Source organism: Leptonychotes weddellii, chromosome 12 (genome assembly GCF_054177405.1).
Source record: "Leptonychotes weddellii isolate Sample4059 chromosome 12, ASM5417740v2, whole genome shotgun sequence".
Classification (NCBI taxonomy): Eukaryota; Metazoa; Chordata; class Mammalia; order Carnivora; family Phocidae; genus Leptonychotes; species Leptonychotes weddellii.
Window position 1 is genome coordinate 19,788,303 of NC_138380.1, and position 23,426 is coordinate 19,811,728.

Below are 23,426 nucleotides of genomic sequence, written 5' to 3' on the forward strand. Positions count from 1 at the left end.
GACTTAGTCATCAAAGTTGGAGGATGAGGAATTCAATCAGATATCAAGGACTAGGGGATGATTTAGCAGGATTCTTTGCTAAGACTGACTTAGACAGGGCCCAAGGACAAGGCCTAGTCAAAAAGAGGGCCCAGAGAAGCTGAAGTAAGTTTGGGTCAAGGAGAGTCTTTGTCAGGAATTATGGAACTGGGGGCTTTATCAGGACTCTTTCATCCTTCGAGCACTGAAACGGAACTCCTACACACACCCTGGTCCATAACAATGGTTGGGCTCCGAGACAGATTTCAGCTTTGAAATTAGTAACAAGAGAAGCTGGGAGCTGAATCTGCAAGAAATGTGAACTAAAGAATCAAGGACCCAGAATTCACTTCCCACCTTCTTCTCCCAGAGAAAACCATCAAAAGGAAGAAAATCTCAATCCCTAATGGAAGTGAATGTCTAAAAAAAATTATATAGAATCTGAGACCCAGGTTTGATGTGTATCATTGGTTTGGGTTCCCACTTGTTTTTATAATGCAGCATACTAGAAATGGGAAAAAGCCAAAGGCAACAATGGGACCAGAAGATATGTAAGTACCTAGGATAATGTGTGACACAATGTAGTTGTTTAATTAGTATTTATTGAATAAAGAAACTCGAAAGTCCCTTGCTAGCTCCAAAATGCTGCTCTATTAAGGTGAAGGGGCTGACACATGCCACAACATGGATGAACCTTGAGGACATTAGGCTAAGTAAAACAAGCCAGTCACAAAAGGACAAATACTATATGATTCCATTTATATGAGGTACCTGGAATAGGCAAATTCATAGAGACTGAAAGTAGAATAGAGGTTTCTGGGGGCAGGACAGGAGGGAGAATGGGGAGTTAACGCTGAACGGGTACAGAGTTTCAGTCTGGGATAATGAAAAATTTCCAGAGATGAATGATGGTAATGATTGCACAACCTTGTGAATGTACTTAATGCCACTGAATTGCACACTTAAAAATGGTGAAAATGGTCAATCTTATGATATGTATATTTTACACAATTTTTTAAAAATTTTTAAACGATGTTGGGAGCCTTTTTGCTCAGGATGGGTTTTGTTTGTTTGTTTGTTTGTTTTTAAAGATGAAGGGGTACAGCTCAGTAGCTTGTTATGTTTTAGGGCAACATAAATCAAAGAAATAGTGCTCCAAGATCAGGATTAGAAAAAGGAATAATCACAACCCAACTTTGCTTCAAATCAAAGAGCTTTTAATGGTGTCTATTCCCCAAAGCCCTAATAGGGATGGTCTCGCACATGCTCTATGATTGTCTTCAAGCCAAGCCAGGTCTCTTCAGCTGTGGGCAAGATCTGACTGGCCGGAAGGAGGAAGCCATATCGACCGGTGTCCCTCAGTTCAAAGGCAAATGAGTATTTGATGCCATTGTCATATGACCAGTCAATGCTTCCTCCACTGGCTTGGTCTGAAGGGCAAATGAGAAAAAAGTCTGGTTATGCTATTCCCTCTGGCCTCTCCAGATATATAACCTCTATGTTAGGTTTCACCAATACCAAAGATAAGTCAGGCCCCTCTGCATGGTCCTTGAGAGCAGGGATAGCTTCATAGGGGGTCATGCTTATGAAAAAATACAAGATTAATTTGAAAAGCAAAAGGTGTTATTCAAAAGGACGCTATACTTAGCCTTCCTTTGGTGTTTTTAGGAGCCTCTGGCTTCACCCACCCATTTGGAATCCTACCTGCTCTCCTAATTGGCATCTTCTACACCTTAAGGAGGCCACACCACTTCCTTCTTTAGAGGAGTGCTAGAACTAGACATTATTTTCTCTTGTGGGAGAAGAGGGATTACAAATAGAGTAAGAGATTTGGGCTCTGCCCTCTGGGAACTTCCAGCATAAGGGTGGAGTAGGTTTTATTCTGATATCAAATAATATGCCCAGGACTTACACACGATGGGTTATACCAATAAAGTAATGTGCACCTGTGTAACGTGTGGCCGCTGACATGACAGATGATGAAGGAAGGTGGCATTAACCTACAAAGACTTATGACAATCATGATTCAGGAGAGCTGAGCAATGGTCGGGCTCTGAGGCCCCTCCCAGGGAAGTTGGGTAGAGGTCAAATGGAAAGGTTGGGGGCAGAGATGGAGGAAATTACCTAGTCCCTAAGAATGGGGCTGGATGGAGGGGAAGACCAGGGTGTTGTACCATGAAGAAGTAGGATTAGTGGTTAATATTATAAATTAACACTATAAATGCCTGTGACCTGTGTCTTTGCCTTCACCCGAATGGTTGCTGACTTGAACTGAATCTACCTTCCAAAATTACTAACTTACGCTACCTGACTACAGCCTATCCCACTAAGAGGTCCATGGTGGACAGAACACTGGCTTCAGATTGAATCCTGATTCTGCAAATCATTAGCTGGGTCACCTAAGGCACTTACCTCTCTGAATCCCAAAGGTTTCATCTGTCAAACAGGAATAATACTATAGTACTTATTTCACAGGGAGAATTAAATGGGAGAACATTATGTGTATGATTCCAACACTTGTTGAGCACTTACTAAATATGTTAGGTACTATGCTAAATCGGTTGATTTAATCCTCACATCGGTCCCAAGACAGATGCTAGTATTATTCCCGTTTTACAGATAAGGAAACTGAGGCTCCAAGAAATTAAGGGAAGGAGCTGGGATAAAGTATGTAGGATAAGCATTCAATAAATTTCAGTTGTGATTATAACCACCATTATCAATAAACGACTAGGATCCTATCAAAAAAAGCCAGACCACGTGAAAGATAAGAGGTACCTGGAGGGGAGTAATTCACCAGGAAACTAACAAGCAACATTTATATAGTGCCTTACAGTTTGCAAACACTTTTATTCTACATCCTGTCTTTTGAGCCTCTCAACAACCCATTTCACAGATAAAAAAAAAACAAGGGAGGATGAGTGACTCACCCGAGATTACTCGGTTCCAAAGTGGCAGAACTATAACTCAAACCCAGGCCTCTATCCCCAAGGTCTGGGATTTTCACCCTCTACCTCTCTGAGAAAGAATTCAAGTGACAACTTCGCCTATTGTAGTGCAGCTCCTCAGAGCCCTTTCCAGGTGAGAAATTACCCAGGAAATGTCTCGCCTACCACAGGAGTCCAGCCACCTCTTGGGTGGAGTGAAGCAGGTGTTCAGCCCAGAGCTACATACCAATCTAGGGCAGGAGGCAAAAAGTACTTAATTGGGACCTGTTCTTAGAGGCAGTGCTTGCCCATGCTGGCATGAGGCCAGAATCAAGGATAACAGAGTCAGCTCTGGGCAAAATGCAGCCCGAACTTACTTGACCATTAATGGTCAGGTTCCAAAAGATCAGACAGCAAACCCTACACATGTCTGATACTTGCTTATTAGAAATATCTGTAAACTTACCAAGAGAAATACACTAAACCTGAGCCTTCCAAGGTGTACCTTTCACTTTCAGATAAGAAAGTGAAAAACTAGATTCCTTGTAATATGATGGTTGAGACCCCATGTGGAGAGCACAGGATGACATTCTCAACTCCAGCCTCCACTCAGAGGCCACCCAACACAGAAAGCATGCAACCCTCGGCCTTAAGTGGCCATCCTGGCCTTCCTCCCCAGCGCCAACAATCCCAGGGCCCTCCTCCCTGGGGGTTCCTCTGCCAAAGGGGAGGACAATCCCCCATGGAACGTGGTTTAAAAGGTCGGGGCAACTGTAAGCAGATCAGTCTTCCCAGAGAAGAGCCTAAAAAATATGTAACAAGAGCTCCAAATCTGTTCGTTCTGTTTGACTTGGTAATCTTGCATTGGGAATATACACCAAAAGGATCGTCTAAAAGAAAAAGAAGTCTGGGGGTGCCTGGGTGGCTCAGTCATTAAGCGTCTGCCTTCGGCTCAGGTCATGATCCCGGGGTCCTGGGATCGAGCCCCGCATCGCACTCCCTGCTCCTTGGGAAGCCTGCTTCTCCCTCTCCCACTCCCCCTGCTAGTGTTCCCTCTCTCGCTGTGTCTCTCTCTGTCAGATAAATAAATAAAATCTTTAAAAAAAAAAAAAAAGAAAGAAAGAAAAAGAAGTCTGTACCAACATGTTTGTACCAACATGTAGTCGCACCATCCAGCAAACAATACAAAGGCCCAATAACCAGGGTATAGCAATCTACTGGAATAACAAACACCTAGAGTGGAAATGCATAGAACCATGCAGGAAATAACAAAATAATATTAACTGAAAAAGGCTGGACCCAAAATAGAACACAGACACTGATTACAACTAGATAATTATATTTGTGTTCGTCGACAAAATTATGAATGAAATTGAAACATAAAATGCGATGATTATTGGATTTCTTTTTTCTATAAAGTCTTTTAAATGCCTCATAATAGCAAAAAAAAAAAAATAGAAAAGAAAATGAAAGAAAAGAAAAACCATAATCGGGGGGTGGAGAAACTTTCACGATCAGTTTTTGGATTTCCATCAATTGTCCTAGATATGCTAAGTGAACTCTTGCTCCTTCGCTCTCCAAGACTACCATTAAGAAAAGTGTGACTAGGGGCGCCTGGGTGGCTCAGTCGTTAAGCGTCTGCCTTCGGCTCAGGTCATGATCCCAGGGTCCTGGGATCGAGCCCCGCATCGCGCTCCCTGCTCGGCGGGAAGCCTCTTCTCCCTCTCCCACTCTCCCTGCTAGTGTTCCCTCTCTTGCTGTCTCTGTCAAATAAATAAAATCTAAGAAAAGAAAAGCTTGACTAACAAGCGTGCCTTCCCTTAGATTCCCAGCACCACCCTCGTACATGTAGCTGGGCTGGCACCTCCAGCCTGTCTGCAGGCTTGCTCCTCTGAGTCGAGCCTGATCTACCCACCTCTGCTTGACTCCTTCTTGTTCCTCTTCTCCCCTACTCTGAAGTATCACTGCCTTGCTCATTTCTTCCCTCTCCTGGATCTTCCACCTCTCCCTCCCTATTGGTCCTTTTCCCACAGCCAATAAATAAGTCTCTCATCTCAGAAAAGAAACCCTCCATTTCTCTCTCCTTCCCTTCTCATCTGGGCTCCTCCAAAGAGCAGTCCACACACCAGACCTCCGCGCTCCCCCATCCCCTGTGCTCCTCCAGTGACCCTCACCATGCTTCTGAAACCTTCTGGGTACGGTCACCAATAAGCTCGTCATAAAAATCCAGTGGTAAATATTCTGTCCTCGTCATAATTGACCTTCTCATAGCCTTTCATCATTGTTAACCCCTGCCTCCTTTCCGCCGACTGCTCCCCCCCACCAGCTTCTGAAACACAAGCTTCTTGGCCCCTCTGCCCAGCCCCGCTGTGTGGCCCTCCCTCACAAACCCCCTCTGCTGTCTGACAGCTTGCTTCCCTCCTCCATCCAGGGCTCTTCCCGCTCCAGGTGATGTCCTCGCTCTCCTGTTCCAACCATCCTCTCTATGTCAACCACTCTTAAGTCTCTCTCTCCACAGAAGCCCAGAGCCATGTGGCCCAAAGCCTATGGGACATCCCCACTCGAAAACACTACAGTTATCTCAGCCTCAACTTGCCCAGAGCTGAACTCATTCTCTCTCCAACCCCACCCCATCTTTCACCTTCCTGGAGGTCTCCCTCTATTAATGGCCCCGTTCAATGACCTTTGGTGAGAAACTCTCAACATCTAATGACTGACCAAAGCCTTTTGGTTTTCCTTGCTTCATGTCTTCCTAGGTCCTCCATGGCACTGCTCTAGCGTGGACCACCACTTCCCCCTGAACAAGTCCTACTCTTCCTGTGGGAATTTCCTACTTCCAGCCCATCACACTTCATCCTCCCCATGGTAGCTAGTGTGTTTTATTTAAAACACGGTACCTCAACACACTCACTCCCTGCTGAAAACTCTCCAATGGCTTCTAGAATCCTTTGGGTTAAGACTTAAACTCCTTAACATGGCACCCGAAAACCTGAACCCCCACTCCCCTTGTTCCCACCTTCTTCCAGCGGTTCCAAACCTCCTTGTGGTTCGCAGAGTCCATCATGCAGTTTCTTACTTCTGTGCCTTTGCCCGTGCTGTTAAAGAGCCAGAATGGCCCATTCTTTTCCCCTCCTCTAGCTATTTGGTGAGCAGCCATCAAAATCCTGCCCTCTTCCGTATGTAGCTTTTCCTGATTCTGGCGGTTTAATCCTCCCAACTTTCTAACACTTTTGTATCACATCTAGCCTACTACTGCACACAGCATACTGAGGTTCATTTGTCTTCCTGTTTGTCTCCCACATTAAACAGTGAGTTTCCTGTGGGTTCTCTATGTCCGTAGTACTTGGCATAATGATTAGCACATAGTAGAGGCTTAATAAAAGTATGCTGAACAGAGTGCGTGCCTGTAAGAGGTATTTGTTTCCAAAGGGTCCATGGGCATGGGAGTACAGGGAGACTCCTGAACATTCAACTGTGGGCTCTTGAGTTTCTGGGTTTGCCCATAAGCAAGTGGGGAGATTCCTCTGGGGGACTCAGACTCTGCACGGGTACATTAGGATTTCCCACAGCACTGCAGCTGTTTCTTGTTTCTATCCCAGTCCACCGTGGGAGAGGGGAGTCTCAGAAAGTCTGACAGCAGGCTCCCCAGCTTTATTCCTGACATTAGCAGTATTCCTGATTTACCTCCCCTTTGTCTCCCCAAATTCTACATGCACAAATGGCTGCAACAGAGTCTATCCACTGAAATATCTGGGTCCTTTTAAAGAGTTGCCCCCATTCTGCCCCCACAACCCAGTCCACGGCATTACTCAGGGTATAAACCCCTCTGAGCCAAGAAAGGAATAATTAATAAAAGTGATGACTTAGGGCCAAGTCTTGACAAAAGCTTATTTTTAGGCAAAGAGATTCCACATAATGAGAGTGAGCTGGAAGGATCAGGACAAGCAGAGAGCAATGCACATAGCTCAAATATTTAGGAAGCTCTTTGTTCCGGATATCACATAGTACCTTGTTGGGGGAAACCGGGCAGGGCTGGGCGCCACACACAAAGACCTAACCATTTCACATCAGGGTACTGAAAGGCTCTGGCCCAAAATCACATGGTGCCCGCTTAGTGGGTCATTTGTAAAAACACATTAGATACTTACAGATGACTGAGCAGATAGGTCCCACTTTGTACTTGGTGCCGTGCAGGCTGGCCAGAGCCTGGGCAGCCTTTTTGGCCACTTCATTCTAGAGTGAGAGAACCAAGGAAAGGTAGATGGATAACACTTGCTTCTTGAAGATCATATGCCCAAGGGCAGAATGTAGAATCGGGCCGTCTGATTAACTGGACTCTCTGGTTAACTCAGGCTTAAACACAACGCCCTTTCGTTGCAGTCATTTTCACTGAGAAGCAAACACTAGTTCACTTCTGTTGGCTTCGAAAATACAACACACAGACCTTCATTGTTTATTTCATCATCCAGGTGTTTGCAATAAATACACCAGGGTCATTATTTTGCCACCATCCCTCCTTGTTCAGGGGTGTAGGCGGAAATAGGGTGGGAGTAAGGGGCTAAAGAGAATACGTACTGACCCCATGATGTACCCGGGAAGTTGATTTTTTTTTTTTTTTTTTTTTGCTAGATCCCTACATTGGCTTACCTCCTTATGATTGTCTCTTTTTCCAAGAAGTAGAGCTCAGCAAAATATTTTCCATTATTTGAGGGTTCCAATTTTGACTGATTGGGGCTTTACTGTCCTTGCTAGGGATAAATGTAAGGTCTTGAACTTGGGTCCAGGAAAACAACTGTACAATTACCAGATGGGGGAACCTGGCTCGGCAGAATCCTCAGAGAGCCTGGGGGTTTCAGTTGTCAATGAGCCCAACATGAGTCAACGGCACGGTGCTACTGCCAAAAAACTAATGTGACCCTCAACTGTTTAAGCAGAAGTGCACGGTCTGGAGGAGGGCAGCTATGGTCACGCTCTGCTCTGCGCTGGTTAACCCACAAGTTTTATGTTCACTTCTGGGAGCTACCCTTGAAGAACAGAGATGATCCAAAGCATGTTCGGAAAATAGCAAACCAGAATGGTGAGGGAACTTGGGGCCATATTATGAGTGCTTGAATGAGCTGTGGGTATGGAGTAGGGATACGGAAAAACCTAGCAGAACCAGGTTACTGGTCTTCAAGTGATTAATGGATTTGCTTCTTTTCAAAGACAGCAAGATGATAAACCAGGGCTGGCAGGTAAAAACCATAAGGAGAAGGTTTGGGCTCTCTATGAGGAAGAACTCAAAAAATCAAATCTGCTCCAACACGGAACAGAATCCCTTGGGAGGCAGGAAACTGTCCAAACACAGGCTGGATGACTATGTGGCAGAGATATGAGCACCCAGTTCGGATAATTTAAGGTCATCTAGGTCTACTAAAAGTACCTTTTAGGTTCTTTTCAATCCTAAGGTTCTTTTTCCCTTGATTTGGCCTTGAGTGGTAATACTCACCAACAAAACCCTGAAAACTGCCCTACAGGGCTAAAATCCAATGGATGAGATGAAAGATACACCCGAATAGGAATAATTTGTTGCATTTCTGCCAGGAGCTGCTGACAATAACATATTTGAAAGTAAATTGACCAAAAGGTCCCATCTCAGGGTTTATCTCTAACATATGGGTCTCAAAAATCAAGCCTAAAAGCCAAATTGGGAGTATCTGCACGTTCTCTTCAGCTGGGGATAGCTCTTGCTCAACTGTAAAGTAGCCCCCTGAGATGTCACCATCTGACTTAAGGCTGCCACCAGTTTGCTCATTCCTGAAACAGGAAAGATGATGGAAGGTAGCAAGTTAGGGAAGGGAGTGTCTAATGCCCAACATCACACACCTGTGCAGCATGATGGCAGGTCACAGAGTGGAAAGCACCAGGAAGCTATGAGGCAAAGAGCTGGGAGACAGTACTGTTTAGCATCCAGCATCTGACAGCATCTGACTACAAATCTAAGAGCCTCACGTCCAAATTCAAGTGTTTATTTCCTAAGCAGCAGAAAGCGCATCCTGGGAATTTATGGTCAAATTGAGGCTCCTGCTCATCTAGATTAAGGCAACAGTAATTTCATGAATTCTATTTCCCAAGGAAACTTAATTTGGGAAAGTCCACAACCAGTCTTTCAAACCTCTGCCTGTATCACAATCTTCTCAGTGGTTGGACCTATTCATCTTTGTAACCTGTCACTAATACACCCCCATCTCAGTACCCGACTTTATGACTGAAACTTACTTGTCCACACAATAGACCTTTGTGGCTGAGCTGAAATGACATTTTGGAAACTTACCAGTTCATCAAAGTTATCTGACTTGGTACATGTATACCCATAGGGGAACATCAGCAGCTGGGAATAGCTGTGGAGGGTAATGAAGGCCTTGATCCTCCCGTGACTCTTGATGAAGTCCACTATGGATTTCACTTCAACTTCAGAGTTGGCACGGGGTCCATGGTAGGAATCAGAGCAAGGGTTGCTGCTGGCTCCAGGTCCTGATGGGATGCAGAAGAAGCCCAGTAGAAACAGTAAGCTTCAAGGAGATGCTGTGTGGATACATTTACCGTGCATCACTAAGTTCCTCCTCAGGAAGTCAGCAAGACTGTCCCTGTATTAGGTGGAGGTGCTATCTAAGGGCACAGGAGGCCAAACTGAAGTGATTCTGGACGCATCCTCTCTTCTTTAGAAAGATGGTTCCTCTATATGGCAGAAAGAGCTATCAAATTAGATCATCTCCTCTCTGTGGGAGTTGTTGGAAGGAAAGCTAGATTTAACATTATGGATGGAATTCCTGCATTGGGTGGGAGTTGAGCAAGCTCTTTTTCTGGGATTTCTTCCAATTCTTAGCGTCCAAGAGTAGAAGATTCTATGCACTGTACTTCTAAATCACAAAGCCACAAATGCAAGGAACCTCTGACACCCTTTCTGCAGTGAGGAAAGCACAACTGCACTTGACAACAAGGCCACCTTCGGCCTTGATTTTCTCAGCAACTGGAGTTCCTCGTGACCACTAAAGTGGTCCACTGTGGCCTGGCCAGGGCTCCGAATGCTAGAGAAACTTCGAGGGGATCAGGAGGGGCTGGGACTCCCCAGGGTCTCTAAATGATATAGACAAAGTATAAATACAACCTGTCACTTTATTTCAAGATTATTTAATAAGAACCATAATATTTCAGGAAAAAAATACCTGACATTGAATTCCTGGGCATTGTTCAGTATTTTGGATCTGATGCTTTGATTTTTTTTGTTTTTTCCTACGCTAAAAAAAACCATTATAAAAGCGATGAATGAACTTGCCACTCATCCATATCCTGTCACAATTCCTGAGTGGGTCTTTTCTTGGTTCAATAACTCTCATTAATTCATTTGTCTTACAAATACTTAGTGATTGCCTTCTATGTTCCGGATACTGTACTAGGTGTTAGCGACAGTGCAGTGAAAGACAGTTTCTAACCTCACTGTGACCAGACCTAGTGAGGAAAAAACAAACAAATTTCAGTTCTGTGATTAGAGAAACATAGGAGTTTTAACTGGTCCCTAAAACCATAAAGGAGCCCCCCAACCAGGCTGCCACTGAACCCCAAAAAATTAGAGCCACAAGTCAACAAAACCCGAGCAGCAAGCCAATATTTTCTCTTTGAATCTGTTTTGAAAATCAATTTCTTAATCCTATTTGTACTTCTTTTTAGTTTTCTTTCTCGAAACATCCAGAGATGATGTAATGCTTCTCCTCTGAATAGATCCTAACCCCCTCTAGTGGTTGGTTCAGGCCTTCCTGAGTGAGGCCTCCCGCCATTGCGCCAAGTCTTGCTCTGAAAACTCAGAAGCGAAGCCGAGCTGGGCTACAGCTTGTGGGAAAACTAAGATGTGAGACAAAATATATTCAATGCTGCTCAGAGATCTGTGACAGCGCTACGCGCCTGTGAAGGGAATTTACTTAAGTGTTTTTCAAATAGGTTTTTAAATGGCTTCAATCCTGAATGGGCTTAGCAGGCTGACAGCACTGCAGAACCCTGCAAAAATAGCTAGTTGGCCAGACAACTTCGGGCCATCCCTGGGGGCAAGTCCCCGTGCTCACCTCCAAAACCTGCGTCCCAATTCCGGTTAGGATCAACACCAACACAGGAGCTTCCTGATACCTTGGACCGGGTCTTCCGCCACATACGATTCTTTAAAATCCAACCGAAAGATAAGACAGGAAAAAAAAATGACGGTCACTCGACCTGATGAGAAGGTCCCTTTAGAATCCTGTTCATTTTCCTTGCTCCCTTCTGGGAAGGCCCCTTTGGAATTACACTAATTTCCCTGGCCCACAAAGGTGTCAAACAGTCCTCCTACGGGGTTCTGTGAGGAGCTTCTTGGTCATCTCACCAAAATGAGAAGTAAATAATCCCCCATCTCCTCAAATCAATACCTGGCAAACCATTTTCCACAGGACACCAGTTCTATTCAGTGTTATCAATAATAAAAACTAACAACAACAACAACAAAAAGTGGGGAGAGAGCAAGAGTTCTGTGATAGAATATTTCAGGAAAATATAGAGCTAAATTCACTAAGGTACTTCAGCACTTCTAAGAGTTTTTTAATGCTTTCGTGTTTTTTTCTGCCGCTCCAGGAGAGGGATATGGTGGGCGGTACTTCCCAAACTTGACTGTGCAGCCCTCTATTCATAGGATATCTCATGAGGTGAGTACTAGTATTTGTACGAGTTCTTTTTGAACACACGTTGAAAAACACTAGCGTAGTCAGCTCTCTCCAAAAATAAACTTGAAGCTCTGATTCACTTTGAATATATGTGGGGTCACAGTTGCCACAATGGGGTTCTGTAATAAGATTTTAAAGGGGGAAAAAATCTACGTAACTCCTTTTAGTGATATTACAGAGGATTTCTTCTACAGATTGTAAGTAAAATGCTAAATGCATTGTACTGCCTACCCAAATCCTACTGCAATCTAATTGTCAGCAGGTAACATCCGCCTCCTCTTTTCCATCAATCCCACCACAAAAAACGCAGAGAGAATTGGAACAAATCTCCTAGGTGACTCATGGTGAACACTGAGCTCTAATAGCCCAGCCTAACAGCTGAAATGGGCTCTGACCGAGGCAGTGTGTAAAGACATCGTGTGTCAGAATAAGAGGTGATTATAAACTCCACTATATGCCTCAATTCAGGGCCACTACTGAGAAATTACGCATTCTGCTTCTGGTAAACCAAGAACAGAAAGGTTACTTTTGTTTTTTAAGTTCCTACACATCTCTGTAAATTCTTGTTGAAGAAAACGGTCCAGGCTTACTCTGATTTGAGAGAACACATATCCATCGGGATTTGTGACCGGCAGCAGGAAGATATCCATCGTGTCCAAAATGGAGGTGATGGATGGATCATTTCCATAATCAGAGGCAATCTGAGCAGAGACAACACAGACGTCAATTTCACACTCCCCTTTCACGGGGGAACACAGGATGGAATATTAAGGCAATGTGTTTTTTTTCAGACATGAACTAGATACCACTGCTGGTCAATGAGAGCCTGCCAGGACTACAGCCCAGTCTCCTGCGATGCTCATGTGTTTAATATGCCAGCATCTATACTTTTATTTCCAGTCAGAATAACCTACTTAAGTAAAACTCAGATATCACTTATCCATTCTCTCTCAAAAGTAGAATTCTTTCTATTCATTCCGAGGAAGCATTTTGCAATGGTATATTGTGGCTTATAGGGATCTGTGAACCAAAGACATTTTTTCAGTTTTCCTTCATCATCACACAGACTAGCTTTCCAAAAGTACTCATGACAACAACAGATTACTTAAATGTGTAGAGACTTTTCTGAAGATACAGAGGATCAGTTAAATTCCATTTGGGGAATTAAATATCTACTTGCGATCAATTGCGGTGGAGTTGAAGTTTCTGCTGGATTAAAATTTATTCATTTCCTGTGCTCAGCCATCCTAAGGCATTATTATTCAACTGTTAAATATCCATTTCATAATACCCTAAAGGTAACTGCATTTTAATTGAAGGGAAAAATGTATCAGTCAGTATACACGTGGTTGCACATGCTTGAATGATCTGATGTGGATTGATTTCCTTTGCTCATGAATTAACATTCTGATTTATAGCGTGTCATTTTTGAATTACTTAAGCAATACCAGACTAGGTCACACCCAGCCCACTGTCCTGACTCTTAATTCCAATGAACGTGTGGAGGAAAGGTATCGCGACACTGACTTCAAAATCAGATTTGGAACATTTTCAGAAAAACCCAAAAACCCTTAACTAATTTCACTTTGGATCTATGGGGCAAAGTAAACTCTTCTAGCACCTGTTTATATTTTCCATCTGAGCCCCTTTGGTGATTTTATAGATTTCTAGCACATCGTCCCTCAGCCCTCAGGGCCCGAGGCAGCAACGCAATTTTTCTCGAGCCTGTTCTTATGCTGAAATCTGACTCCTGGGGTCCTTACTTAGCACCCTCTCAATCTCTTCTGGCTGTGCCTATTAACAGAGCACACAGTGGCCGGCAGGCCCGGGCACAGTGCCAATGTGCTAGCTGGGGCAATACCGCAATCCCCAAAAAGGGTGAACGGGCCTATTTGCTGCCGGTGCAAAGAAAAGCTCGCTGAGAGCATCAGCCGTGAGGACCACAAAGAGCATTGCGTGATTAGGTGGGGCCTAACCCCAGAAAGTCAAAATAATCGAGGAATTATAGGAAAAATGACCTTATTTGCTGTCCACAGTGCAGTAGCTTGCGTAACCCACTCGCGAGCATGGATCCCGGCGTCCAGCCAGATGGCTGGCTTGTCTCCTCCGGTGCTGAACTGTAAAACAGTGTGGAAATGTGCAGAACTCCACTGCTGCAGGCTCCTGTCCCCGATCTTTTCCCCTGGGGCCTTGTCTGTCCCTTGTTCTGTACTTGATGTGATTGAGAGAGAAGGAGGAGGTGTAGACAGAGATGCTGTCGATTAACTCTTATTTCACGTGATTTTTCTGATCCCCTGCTTTTAATAGAAGTTTAAATGCAGGCTAACAAGAGGGCATAGACTTTTTCTCCTGTGATGTCTGTAAAAACTCGTTGCAGATAATGTAATGACATGAAATCATTTGTTGTAAATTTTACAAGACAGGTTACAGAATAGTATGATGCCTTTTTGATTCTCTTAAAAGGCTAGTTCATGTATGTATGTTTATATATGTACACACACAAACATATGAGACAAAGGAAGAGGGGAGGAAGGGAGAAATAGCAAGATGTATTACAAAAAATATTAACAGCTATCACCCCATAGCCATGGAACTCGGGGATGTTTTTCCTTTTTTGTTTCTCTATTTTCCAATTTTTGAATCATTGTGTTATTTTTGTAATAAAAACGCTTGTGATAACCTTTTGAGTCCTTCATAAAAACAGCATGGTAGGCTCTGGAGGTGTTTTCCAGAGTTTAAATTTTATGATCTAAGTGTCTCAGTTTTATTTGGAAGAGTGGCTTTGCCAATTGGATCAGTAAATGGGGAGGAAAAGATTATTTTTGCACCATCAACTTCTATCTCTGCACTGCATTCTAAACATAGCAGATAAGGTAAATGAGAAATGCAAATCCTTGCTAAAAATTACATTTCAAGGGCTTCGAAAGTTTTAGTTATAAGTGTTTCATGTCTTTTCCTCCAAAGGGCTCAATCGTAGAAAGTGGGGAACTTTCAAAAATCACATAACATTCTCACCCACGAACTACCCTAGAGAAGAGAAGGCCAGGACAATCCGAGGGGGAGGAGAATCTGGGATTTCCTGGCCCAACGGGAGGAGAAACAGGGGAGAGGGAAAAAAATGTTTTTTAAGAAGGTAGTAAATATTAGCAAATGTACCACGGTGTCATAAAGTAGGCAAACCACTTCTCTCAAGCCTGCTTCGGGAGAAACACTGTGGAGAAAACCATCTGTCCCAATGAGTCCGTTGGTTCTCAGCCATAACATTACCAAATTTAGTAGGGAGTTGTGACATTATCGCTCTCTCCTTTTTTTTTCCGCCCGCTTTCACAAACTCTTTCTAGGAAACCTGGTAAATAAATTCCACTTTTTCGGGGCAAAGTAAAAAAGCTTGAAACTATCAGCACTAAGACGGTAAGAGGTTACAGGTTGGAGTAAAACCCTAACCTTTTTCAAACTAGCAAACAAATGCCTTGGTTTTCTGGGCATTTGCCTGTGCAGTTCAGTTGCCCTGTCATCCTCCCGCACACTGCAGGGACGCTTCTGTTTTCAAATGCAGCTCAGGCAAGTACTTGGCGCCTTTTTTTTTTTTTTTTTTAATCCCTCGGTTTAAAAAAGAGAGAGGGAAAAGAAAAGGGAAACAAAGTATAGAACTCCTACCTTGATTAATTACAGAATACCTCCCCCATCCCCCCTGCCTGCTCACCCTGAGGCCCGCACCCCCACGTCCATCTCCCCTCTCACCCCCGGGGCCCGCACCACCTCCCCCAAAGCCCCCACCTCACGGCGGACCACCACCCCCATACCTCCCTCACCCTGGGGCCCTCGTCATTTCCTCCATCGCCCCCCTTCGCCCTGGGACCCCCGTCACCTCCTCCATCCGCCCCCCTCGCCCTGGGGCCCGCACCGCCTCCCCCTTCCTCTGTTCCTATTGGCGCGTTCGCCTCTGGTTCCCTGCGAGCGAATCTATCAAGATGAGAGCATTAATTCACTCCTGCAGACCTGCGTCAGCTTGCGCAGGAAAGAGAAAAAGAAAAAGAAAGGGGGGTGGGGGTAGTGGGGAGGTGGATACTCAAAACCAGCAAGGACCGGTTAGGAGGAGAAAAGGGAAGGGGAAAAAAAAAAAAAGAGAGAGGAACTGCTCTGCAGGCAGAGCCGGGACTGACGGCCCGCCTGGGAGCGGCGAGATTCTAGAAACCTCGGGAGGAAAACCCGCAGCTGCACCTGTGTACCTTGAGCACGTTCATGGGCCGCTTTTCAAAAGAATGGCCAATATTCACTTTGCTCACTAGACCCGGGTGCTGAGCAACGATGTTATCCATTTCTTGGGAAATCTGAAATGTGTAAGAATAAGTAGACATTTGCAAATGAATGATGTGATGCAGCCATTAGTGACTTTTCTCCCGCCTCCATTTCCATTTCCTCCGGGGAACGGAGAGGGCAGCGCGGCAGATGCTGCGGGATTGAGGGCGTTGGACACAAAGCGAAGACATGATGAGTCACCGGGCGTCCGCCGGGGTGGGAAAAGGGGAAGCCATTTTGTGGCGGCGGAGCCGGCTCGTTCCGCCTTTGTGCTTCCGACAAAATGGCACTTCCCTGGCTTGCCTGTGGCTTTCCTCATGCCCGCTCGGAGGGGCAGCTTCCCCGGCCACAAAGCTGCTCGCCCTCACTAGCAGAGGGACACGCATGGCAGGGGCACCCCCCAAAAAAGGTGGACTTGGAGGCCGGCTCTACAAAAGGCAGCGGGGCTGGTTCGGGCCGGGGGCGACAGGGCGCTGGCCTCTGAGGCACTTCCGTCACCAGCTCCCTGGGCTCCTACTTGGAGGCTGATTGAAACGCTGTGCAGCCGGGGCACCCAAGCTGGGTCCGTGGCTGGGACTGAGACGTGCCTGGGCGAGTCTGAGAGTGACCCGCGTGCAAACGGCCCCTCCGGCCGCTGCCGGCGCTTCCGCCCCGACGACACGGACACCAGTTTGTGAGGCCAGGCGAAGGAGAGAGCGAGCCCGCGAACCTCTCACTTTCTTCACGCCCTTTACACCTCATTCTTTGTACTGGTTCACAATCCTTTAGCTCAAACCCATAGGGGCCATACATAGTTCAGATTAAGAAAAAAAAAAATTTTTTTTTTTTTAGAAAGGTCGGAGGAAGGGGGCGCCTAGGGGGCTCAGTCGGTTAAGCGCCTGCCTTGGGCTCTCAGGTCGTAATCCCGGGGTCCTGGGATCGAGCCTCGCCTTGGGCTCCTGGCTCCGCGGGGAGCCTGCTTCTGCCTCTCCCACTGCCTGCCGCTGCCCCTGCTTGTGCTCTCGCTCTCTCTCTTTCTCTGTCAAGTAAATAAAAATCTTAAAAAAGAAAAAAAAGGTTGGAGGAAGCCTATATGGTATATTATACATGGGGCATTGCTCCATATTCGGAGACATTAATATATCTGGCAGTGAGGGGCGCCTGGGTGGCTCAGTCGGTTAAGCATCTGCCTTCAGCTCAGGTCATGATCCCAGGGTCCTGGGATCGAGCCCCGCATAGGGCTCCCTGCTCTGCGGGAAGCCTGCTTCTCCCTCTCCCACTCCCCCTGCTTGTGTTCCCTCTCTCGCTGTGTCTCTCTCTCTGTCAAATAAATAAATAATCTTAAAAATATAGGGCGCCTGGGTGGCTCAGTCGTTAAGCGTCTGCCTTCAGCTCAGGTCATGATCCCAGGGTCCTGGGATCGAGTCCCACGTCGGGCTCCCTGCTCAGTGGGGAGCCTGCTTCTCCCTCTCCCACTCCCCCTGCTTGTGTTCCCTCTCTCGCTGTCTCTCTCCCTCTGTTGAAAAATAAATAAAATCTTTAAAATATATATATATATATATTTCTGGCAGTGAAACAAATGAGTAGCAAGTCAGTTCAGGTCAGAGTTTGCCCCCAGATGAGTTTAGGTCAGGTCAGCTTTTGCCACCAAATCAGTCAGGGGGAAAAATGAGTTTCAGACTTCTCTGCATTTAGAATTGATAGTTTAGGGGATGAGTACCCACCAGATTCCTCCTCTCTGGCTCTGTGCTACTCCCCCACCTCTCCCTGTTATCCTCCAACCCCCATCTCTTCATCTTCTCCCCTCCATTCGCCCACTCCACATTTAGGCAAATGGACCCCTGTGAACCCCAAGAAAAGCTCTGTGTCACAAAGAGGCAAGTACAGCCCTGCCCAGATGTGTGGGTGGCAGTGTGTGACCCAGCTGGAGGAAGGGAGCAGTCTTCACAGCAACAAAACTCCAGAGAAACAGCAGAGACCTCACAAGACTTTGCTACTACTAGGTCTGGGAGTGTTGGTCAGGTTGGGAGACCCAGTCCTCAGCAGAAAGTCAGAGGTGTCAGGGTCTCCCCCGATTCCATCATCAATGGCAGCCAGGAAGCACAGTTCTCAAGTGGCTTCGGGGGCATCACAGGTCAGAAATGGGCAGAAGGGCCTTGAGGGGAGAGGCTCATGAGCAGGAGAGGCTGTTTGTGTTCACTTAAGACACTCCTAGACAGGGGCGCCTGGGTGGCTCAGTCGTTGGGCATCTGCCTTCAGCTCGGGTCGTGATCCTGGGGTCCTGGGATCGAGCCCCGCATCGGGCTCCCTGCTCGGTGGGAAGTCTGCTTCTCCCTCTCCCACTCCCCCTGCTTGTGTTCCCTCTCTCGCTGTGTCTCTCTCTGTCAAATAAATAAATAAGATCTTTAAAAAAAAAAAAAAAAAAAAGACACTCCTAGACAATTTCAAATAATGGAATGGCTCCTGGGATGGGCAAGTGGGCTTCAGGGTCCTGCCTTAAAGCTTTGACACTGATACTGGCTGTGAGATCTTAGAGAAAATTGGAGAAGCTAGGAAATCATAGGAGAATACTCCCCATTAAATCACCAGGGAGAAGTAAAAGCCTTGTCATCAGAGGAGAAAACGGCCCATTCCTCCGATGTTCATTTGGAAACACCTACCTCTTGCAAAGTATGATAAGCCTCAAAGTTGAAGTTACCATCCCGTTGTCTTCTCTGATTAAGTAACATTTCTTCATTCTCTTTGTCCAACAGAACCTAAGATGAACCAGTCACACCTATGATCAGTTCATAGCAATCCATTTGCTTCTACAATTGTGAGGGAAATTCCAACACTCAGGTCCCCAGTCCCAAGCATCCTCTTCCTGTCATACAGGCTCTGGGGTCATGCCTTTCCCTTATTCTGGCAGCATCCTGAAAGGGGATGAGGCGCTAACAGGACTTCTGGCCAGCCAGACGCGGCAAATATAGGATGACAGTTAGTCCCGTGGTTGTGTTATAGCTCTCCTACCTTTCTGGGAACCCAGGGCCCGAGCTAACCCCCAATTAAAAACTAAATGAATAAGGTTTTACTTTTACTTAAACGAACACCCCTTCAGTTTGTACTTGATATTTCTGCCAGAGATTCTGTTTTGCCCTTTCCCTTAAGATTTTTATTACCATATTCCACTTATGCCAAATGCAAAAGGGAGCGGGTCAGTGTCAGGGGGAGCCCAGATTGCAGGAAGGCCCCGGTGGCACCCACAGGTCCTTTTCCCTGGCAGAGGGTACCCAAGGAGAAAAAAGGATGGATTGTCAGTTCATGTAGACCAGCAAGACTCTGGAAGGATGGTCGATGGGATAATTACCTGAACATCTTCAATCATGGTGGAATAAGCAATTCCCTGGGACTCCAAGAAAACTTTGACTGCCTGGACGTTCACAAAAGGAACTCGGACATGGGCGGTCTCCCCTGTGATCGTGGGTGATTTCCAAAAATCAAGCTGGAAGGGGTAAAAGGCCGAGGCAATAAGTGGGTCATTCCAGGGAAATGGACAGGTTTCCAGAAATCAATTTATATCTATTTTACCAGCCCGCAAGACTGGAATCATTGTAGAATCACTGATATTGCAAGAGGGTTTTTAAATATCCAAGCAGGGGCCTATGTGTCATATTGTTTGTCCCCTCTATGGTTAGATATTAAAACTGGCAGAAGGCAAAGATTATTTAAAACTATGGCAGTTTTTTTTTTAACAGTTGACATTCAAGCAATCCAATTCATTTCATAACAACATTAATACTGTAAATTATTTTAGGATGGAAATAATGCATTAAAGCTGTTCAGCAGGGGCGCCTGGGTGGCTCAGTTGGTTAAGCGACTGCCTTCGGCTCAGGTCATGATCCTGGAGTCCCGGGATCGAGTCCCACATCGGGCTCCCTGCTCAGTGGGGGGTCTGCTTCTCCCTCTGACCCTCTTCCCTCTCATGCTCTCTGTCTCTCATGCTCTCTCTCAAATAAATAAATAAAATCTTAAAAAAAAAAAGGCTGTTCAGCAATTTTTCTCTTTTTTTCAAGATTTTATTTATTTATTTGATAGAGACAGTGACAGAGATAGCGAGAGAGAGCACAAGCAGGGTGAGCGGCAGGCAGAGGCAAAGGGAGAAGCAGGCTCCCCGCTGAGCAGGGAGCCCGACGTAGAGCTCAAACCCAGGACCCTGGGATCACAACCCAAGCCAAAGGCAGACACTTAACCAACTGAGCCACCCAGGCGCCCCTGTTCAGCAATTTTTCAAAGTAACTTTCACAATTGATCTCTCTTTTCACTCTTATGATAAACCTGTGAAATAGAAGAATGGTATATTTATCCTCATTATACTGAATGGGATAATGAGACACGGAATGTAGGTGACTTCCCCAGTGTCACAGAGTCGAAACTAGAGCCCAAGCTTTCCGTATCCCAGCTCCATGAGTTAGCGTTCCACACTATGTCAGAGAAGATGAGATCCAATCCAAAGTGAGAGATCCCAATCATCGTGTCTAACTGTGGAGTAGTCTCTTTGGCAAACAGAAGCTCCCTCTAGGATAGATACCTGAAGATGTTCTTCAGCTTCCAATTCCACCAGATGTTTTACTTGTTCTTCATTCCTTGGTAAGATCTCAAGAACTTGGTCCCTAAGAATATTAACCACAGACATGATCTTAAAAGCAAAGCCTGGACACTCTTTCCTGTTGCTTTCTGCTCCTGTTACTCTCTGCATGTAGGAGGTTAATGGAGCAGTTAATAATCTCTTTGACAATTGAGAAACTAATAAATTGTACACTGACCCACTTCCCCAGAATGAGGACTTGGTAGAATGGCTTTACTTCCCCCCAAGGAAATGGTATCTAGATAATAATTAAGAGGTGTACCTACGCCTAGCAGGAAGCTTGCCATTAAAGTTACCTTTCCTCTAGCTAATGATTATTTATAAAATAACACCTGCTGGTCATAAAGCAATAGCTTTTAAAACTTGTCTCTTCCTGCTTTTCAGAAATGAGGTGGGTTTTGTTTTTTTTTTAAGTGGAATAATTAGGCTGGTGCTTGTAAGAGGAAATCGAATTCACATCTGAGTAGACCTAGGATGTTTTGTTGTTGTTGTTAACTGAAATGTATTAGAGTTCCATCTCCAAACCCCATTCATGTGGCCCAAGCTTGGGGTATGCCAAAGACAACTAGGACCCTGAAAAATCATGGTGTGCTCTCCACACACACACAACCACACACACGCATAATGAGGAATAAAGGATATCAAGGACACCTTGGCAGAAAAGAGAAGTTGCAAAACAAGCAAACATATATTTTTAGAAAAAAGTTGGGGAGGGCGCCTGGGTGGCTCAGTTGGTTGAGTGGCTGCCTTCGGCTCAGGTCATGATCCTGGAGTCCCGGGATCGAGTCCCACGTCGGGCTCCCTGCTCAGCAGGGAGTCTGCCTCTCTCTCTGACCCTCCCCCCTCTCATGCTCTCTATCTCATTCTCTCTCTCAAATAAATAAATAAAATCTTAAAAAAAAAAAAAAGAAAAAAGTTGGGGAGTAGATCTGGATTCGTATAGCCCTTCCTTAACAATAGAGATTTCTTCTCCTCTGTCCTTTCTCCAAGTAGGCTGACTTCCTGAGTCACTGCCCTGAGCATTTGTGCGGTGGGGAAAGGATTGGTACAAAGACCCATATACAAGGACCAGAAACCAGACCTTCTGAAACCAAGTGCCATGCAACTTCCAATGAACGTTAGTAAAATATCTTCAAGGCTCTTCTACCTACAAGTATCCACCTGCCCCATGATCTGAAAATTCTTCCATTTGAGCCTCATTCCTTCTGGTACAGACAGCCCAGGAGCCCTCCTTTGCAATGGGAAGGCACTGAGAAAAGTACTGCTTTGGGCTAATATTTCCTGGTGTGTGTTCTAAGGAATAGTTGCCCTTTGAGTTGCTCAGGACATTAAAAAAAAGTGGGGAGGAGTTTGATGATCCAAAAAATGGGTAAATGCAGCAACCTAGATCCCTTCTTATAGATTTACAATGCACACAAATTTAGTAAAAGTCACTAGAAAGCCTATAGTTTGTTAAACCCGCTGATTTCCAAATTTATTTGACCACCCACTTCTTAAGGCCAAACTTATTTGACAACTTCCTTAATTCCCTGGAACACTCTTCAAGAAATGCTGCCTGAAGCCTTTCATAGAATCTTGAAAACAAAGTACTTTAGAGCAAAGGTGAATCCTATGATGCCACGAGAGTTGGATTTGGGCTGAAATCTACACCCTGGTCCTCCCACCTCGTGAGGTTCTGTGGCCTGGCACTAGATCTGGAGATAGGGAGGACAAGGGCTGACATGGAGGGCGAACCCCAGAATGGCCAGGAGGAGGTGGTGGGAGAGGAACCCATCACTTACTGAGATGCACTGAGACAATCGGCCAAGCTGCTTTATTTTCACTGACGCCCACCATCCCTACATTCAGATCATCGGGGGAGAGAGATATAAGGTATATGTGTTCAGACTTCACTTTGTTTTTTCCTTTAGATGTCATTCATCTCTTTCTTGGGTCACTCATTTCTGTTATTCCCACTATTCCCTCTCTAAATCTAAGAGAACCTCTCTGAAAATGCTGAACACTTGCACCCATTATTCTGTGACAATCCAGTGAGACCCTGTGAATCAGGTAAAAAAAAGTTCAAACAGGCACCAGAAAGCATAACTTACCCCACAAATGTTTCTCGACAGTAGATATGCCCCAGAAGGGCACCAAAAACCAGGATCAACTTCATGGTCAAGGGTGTTCCCAGAGTCCAGAATTCACGGGCACTCCTGAACTTTATTTATAGGGCCCACGGCTGAGGCTGATCTGGAGGTGGTGTAAGAACTCAAGTGAATGCCCACATGGTAAAATTCCCACCTGCATGTCAGATTCTCAAGGCTGTAAACACTCACCTGTGTGGTATCAGCAATCTGTACATTTTCCATTCCTGCAATGAGATAACAAACTTCAACGGAAAGAAAACAGAATTGCTAGAGCATACCAAGGGCAAATCATGTATTTATGATTTAGAACATAAAGTGCCACTAACTCTGACCAGTGATAGAAGCCAGATTAATAGACCTAGGTTAAAGTCCTTTCTGGGTCTCTGACCAAACAAAAACAAAAACAAAAACAAAAAAACAAAAAGGGTACAGCGTGTCTAGTAATTTGCGAGCATCCTATCACATTCCATTAGTTTGCTCATTTGTTTATTTTTATAATGTTTACCCTGAAACACTACAATCACTCAGTCCACATCTGGGGAATCTCCCTGTAGAGGTGGCCCATTCCTGTCCTCACTCTATATTAAAACAAAACAGAAGGCCTTTTAATATTCAATTTTGGACTGTTTCTAAAGTGATCCATCTGCATTTGTACCAAATTGATGTCCTTGTTTCTGTGTTTTTTTCCCAAAATGAAAATGTCTTTCTGATTATGACAATGAAATTG

The 23,426-nt window shown here is 45.2% G+C and overlaps 1 protein-coding gene across 1 annotated transcript; it reads right to left on the bottom strand.

The window, feature by feature from the left end:
* Positions 1–1,213: 1,213 nt before the first annotated feature.
* On the bottom strand, positions 1,214–23,111 carry CPA2 (carboxypeptidase A2). Its single transcript, XM_081800090.1, has 11 exons — positions 22,661–23,111; positions 20,514–20,595; positions 19,293–19,427; positions 18,607–18,702; positions 15,898–15,999; positions 13,687–13,785; positions 12,259–12,369; positions 11,042–11,132; positions 9,259–9,458; positions 7,094–7,178; positions 1,214–1,448 (listed from the first exon to the last, which is right to left on the bottom strand). The coding sequence occupies exons 1-11, from the start codon at positions 22,723–22,725 to the stop codon at positions 1,261–1,263; spliced, it is 1,254 nt and encodes a 417-aa protein (XP_081656216.1). The 5' UTR covers positions 22,726–23,111; the 3' UTR covers positions 1,214–1,260.
* Between the last annotated feature and the right edge of the window lie 315 nt (positions 23,112–23,426).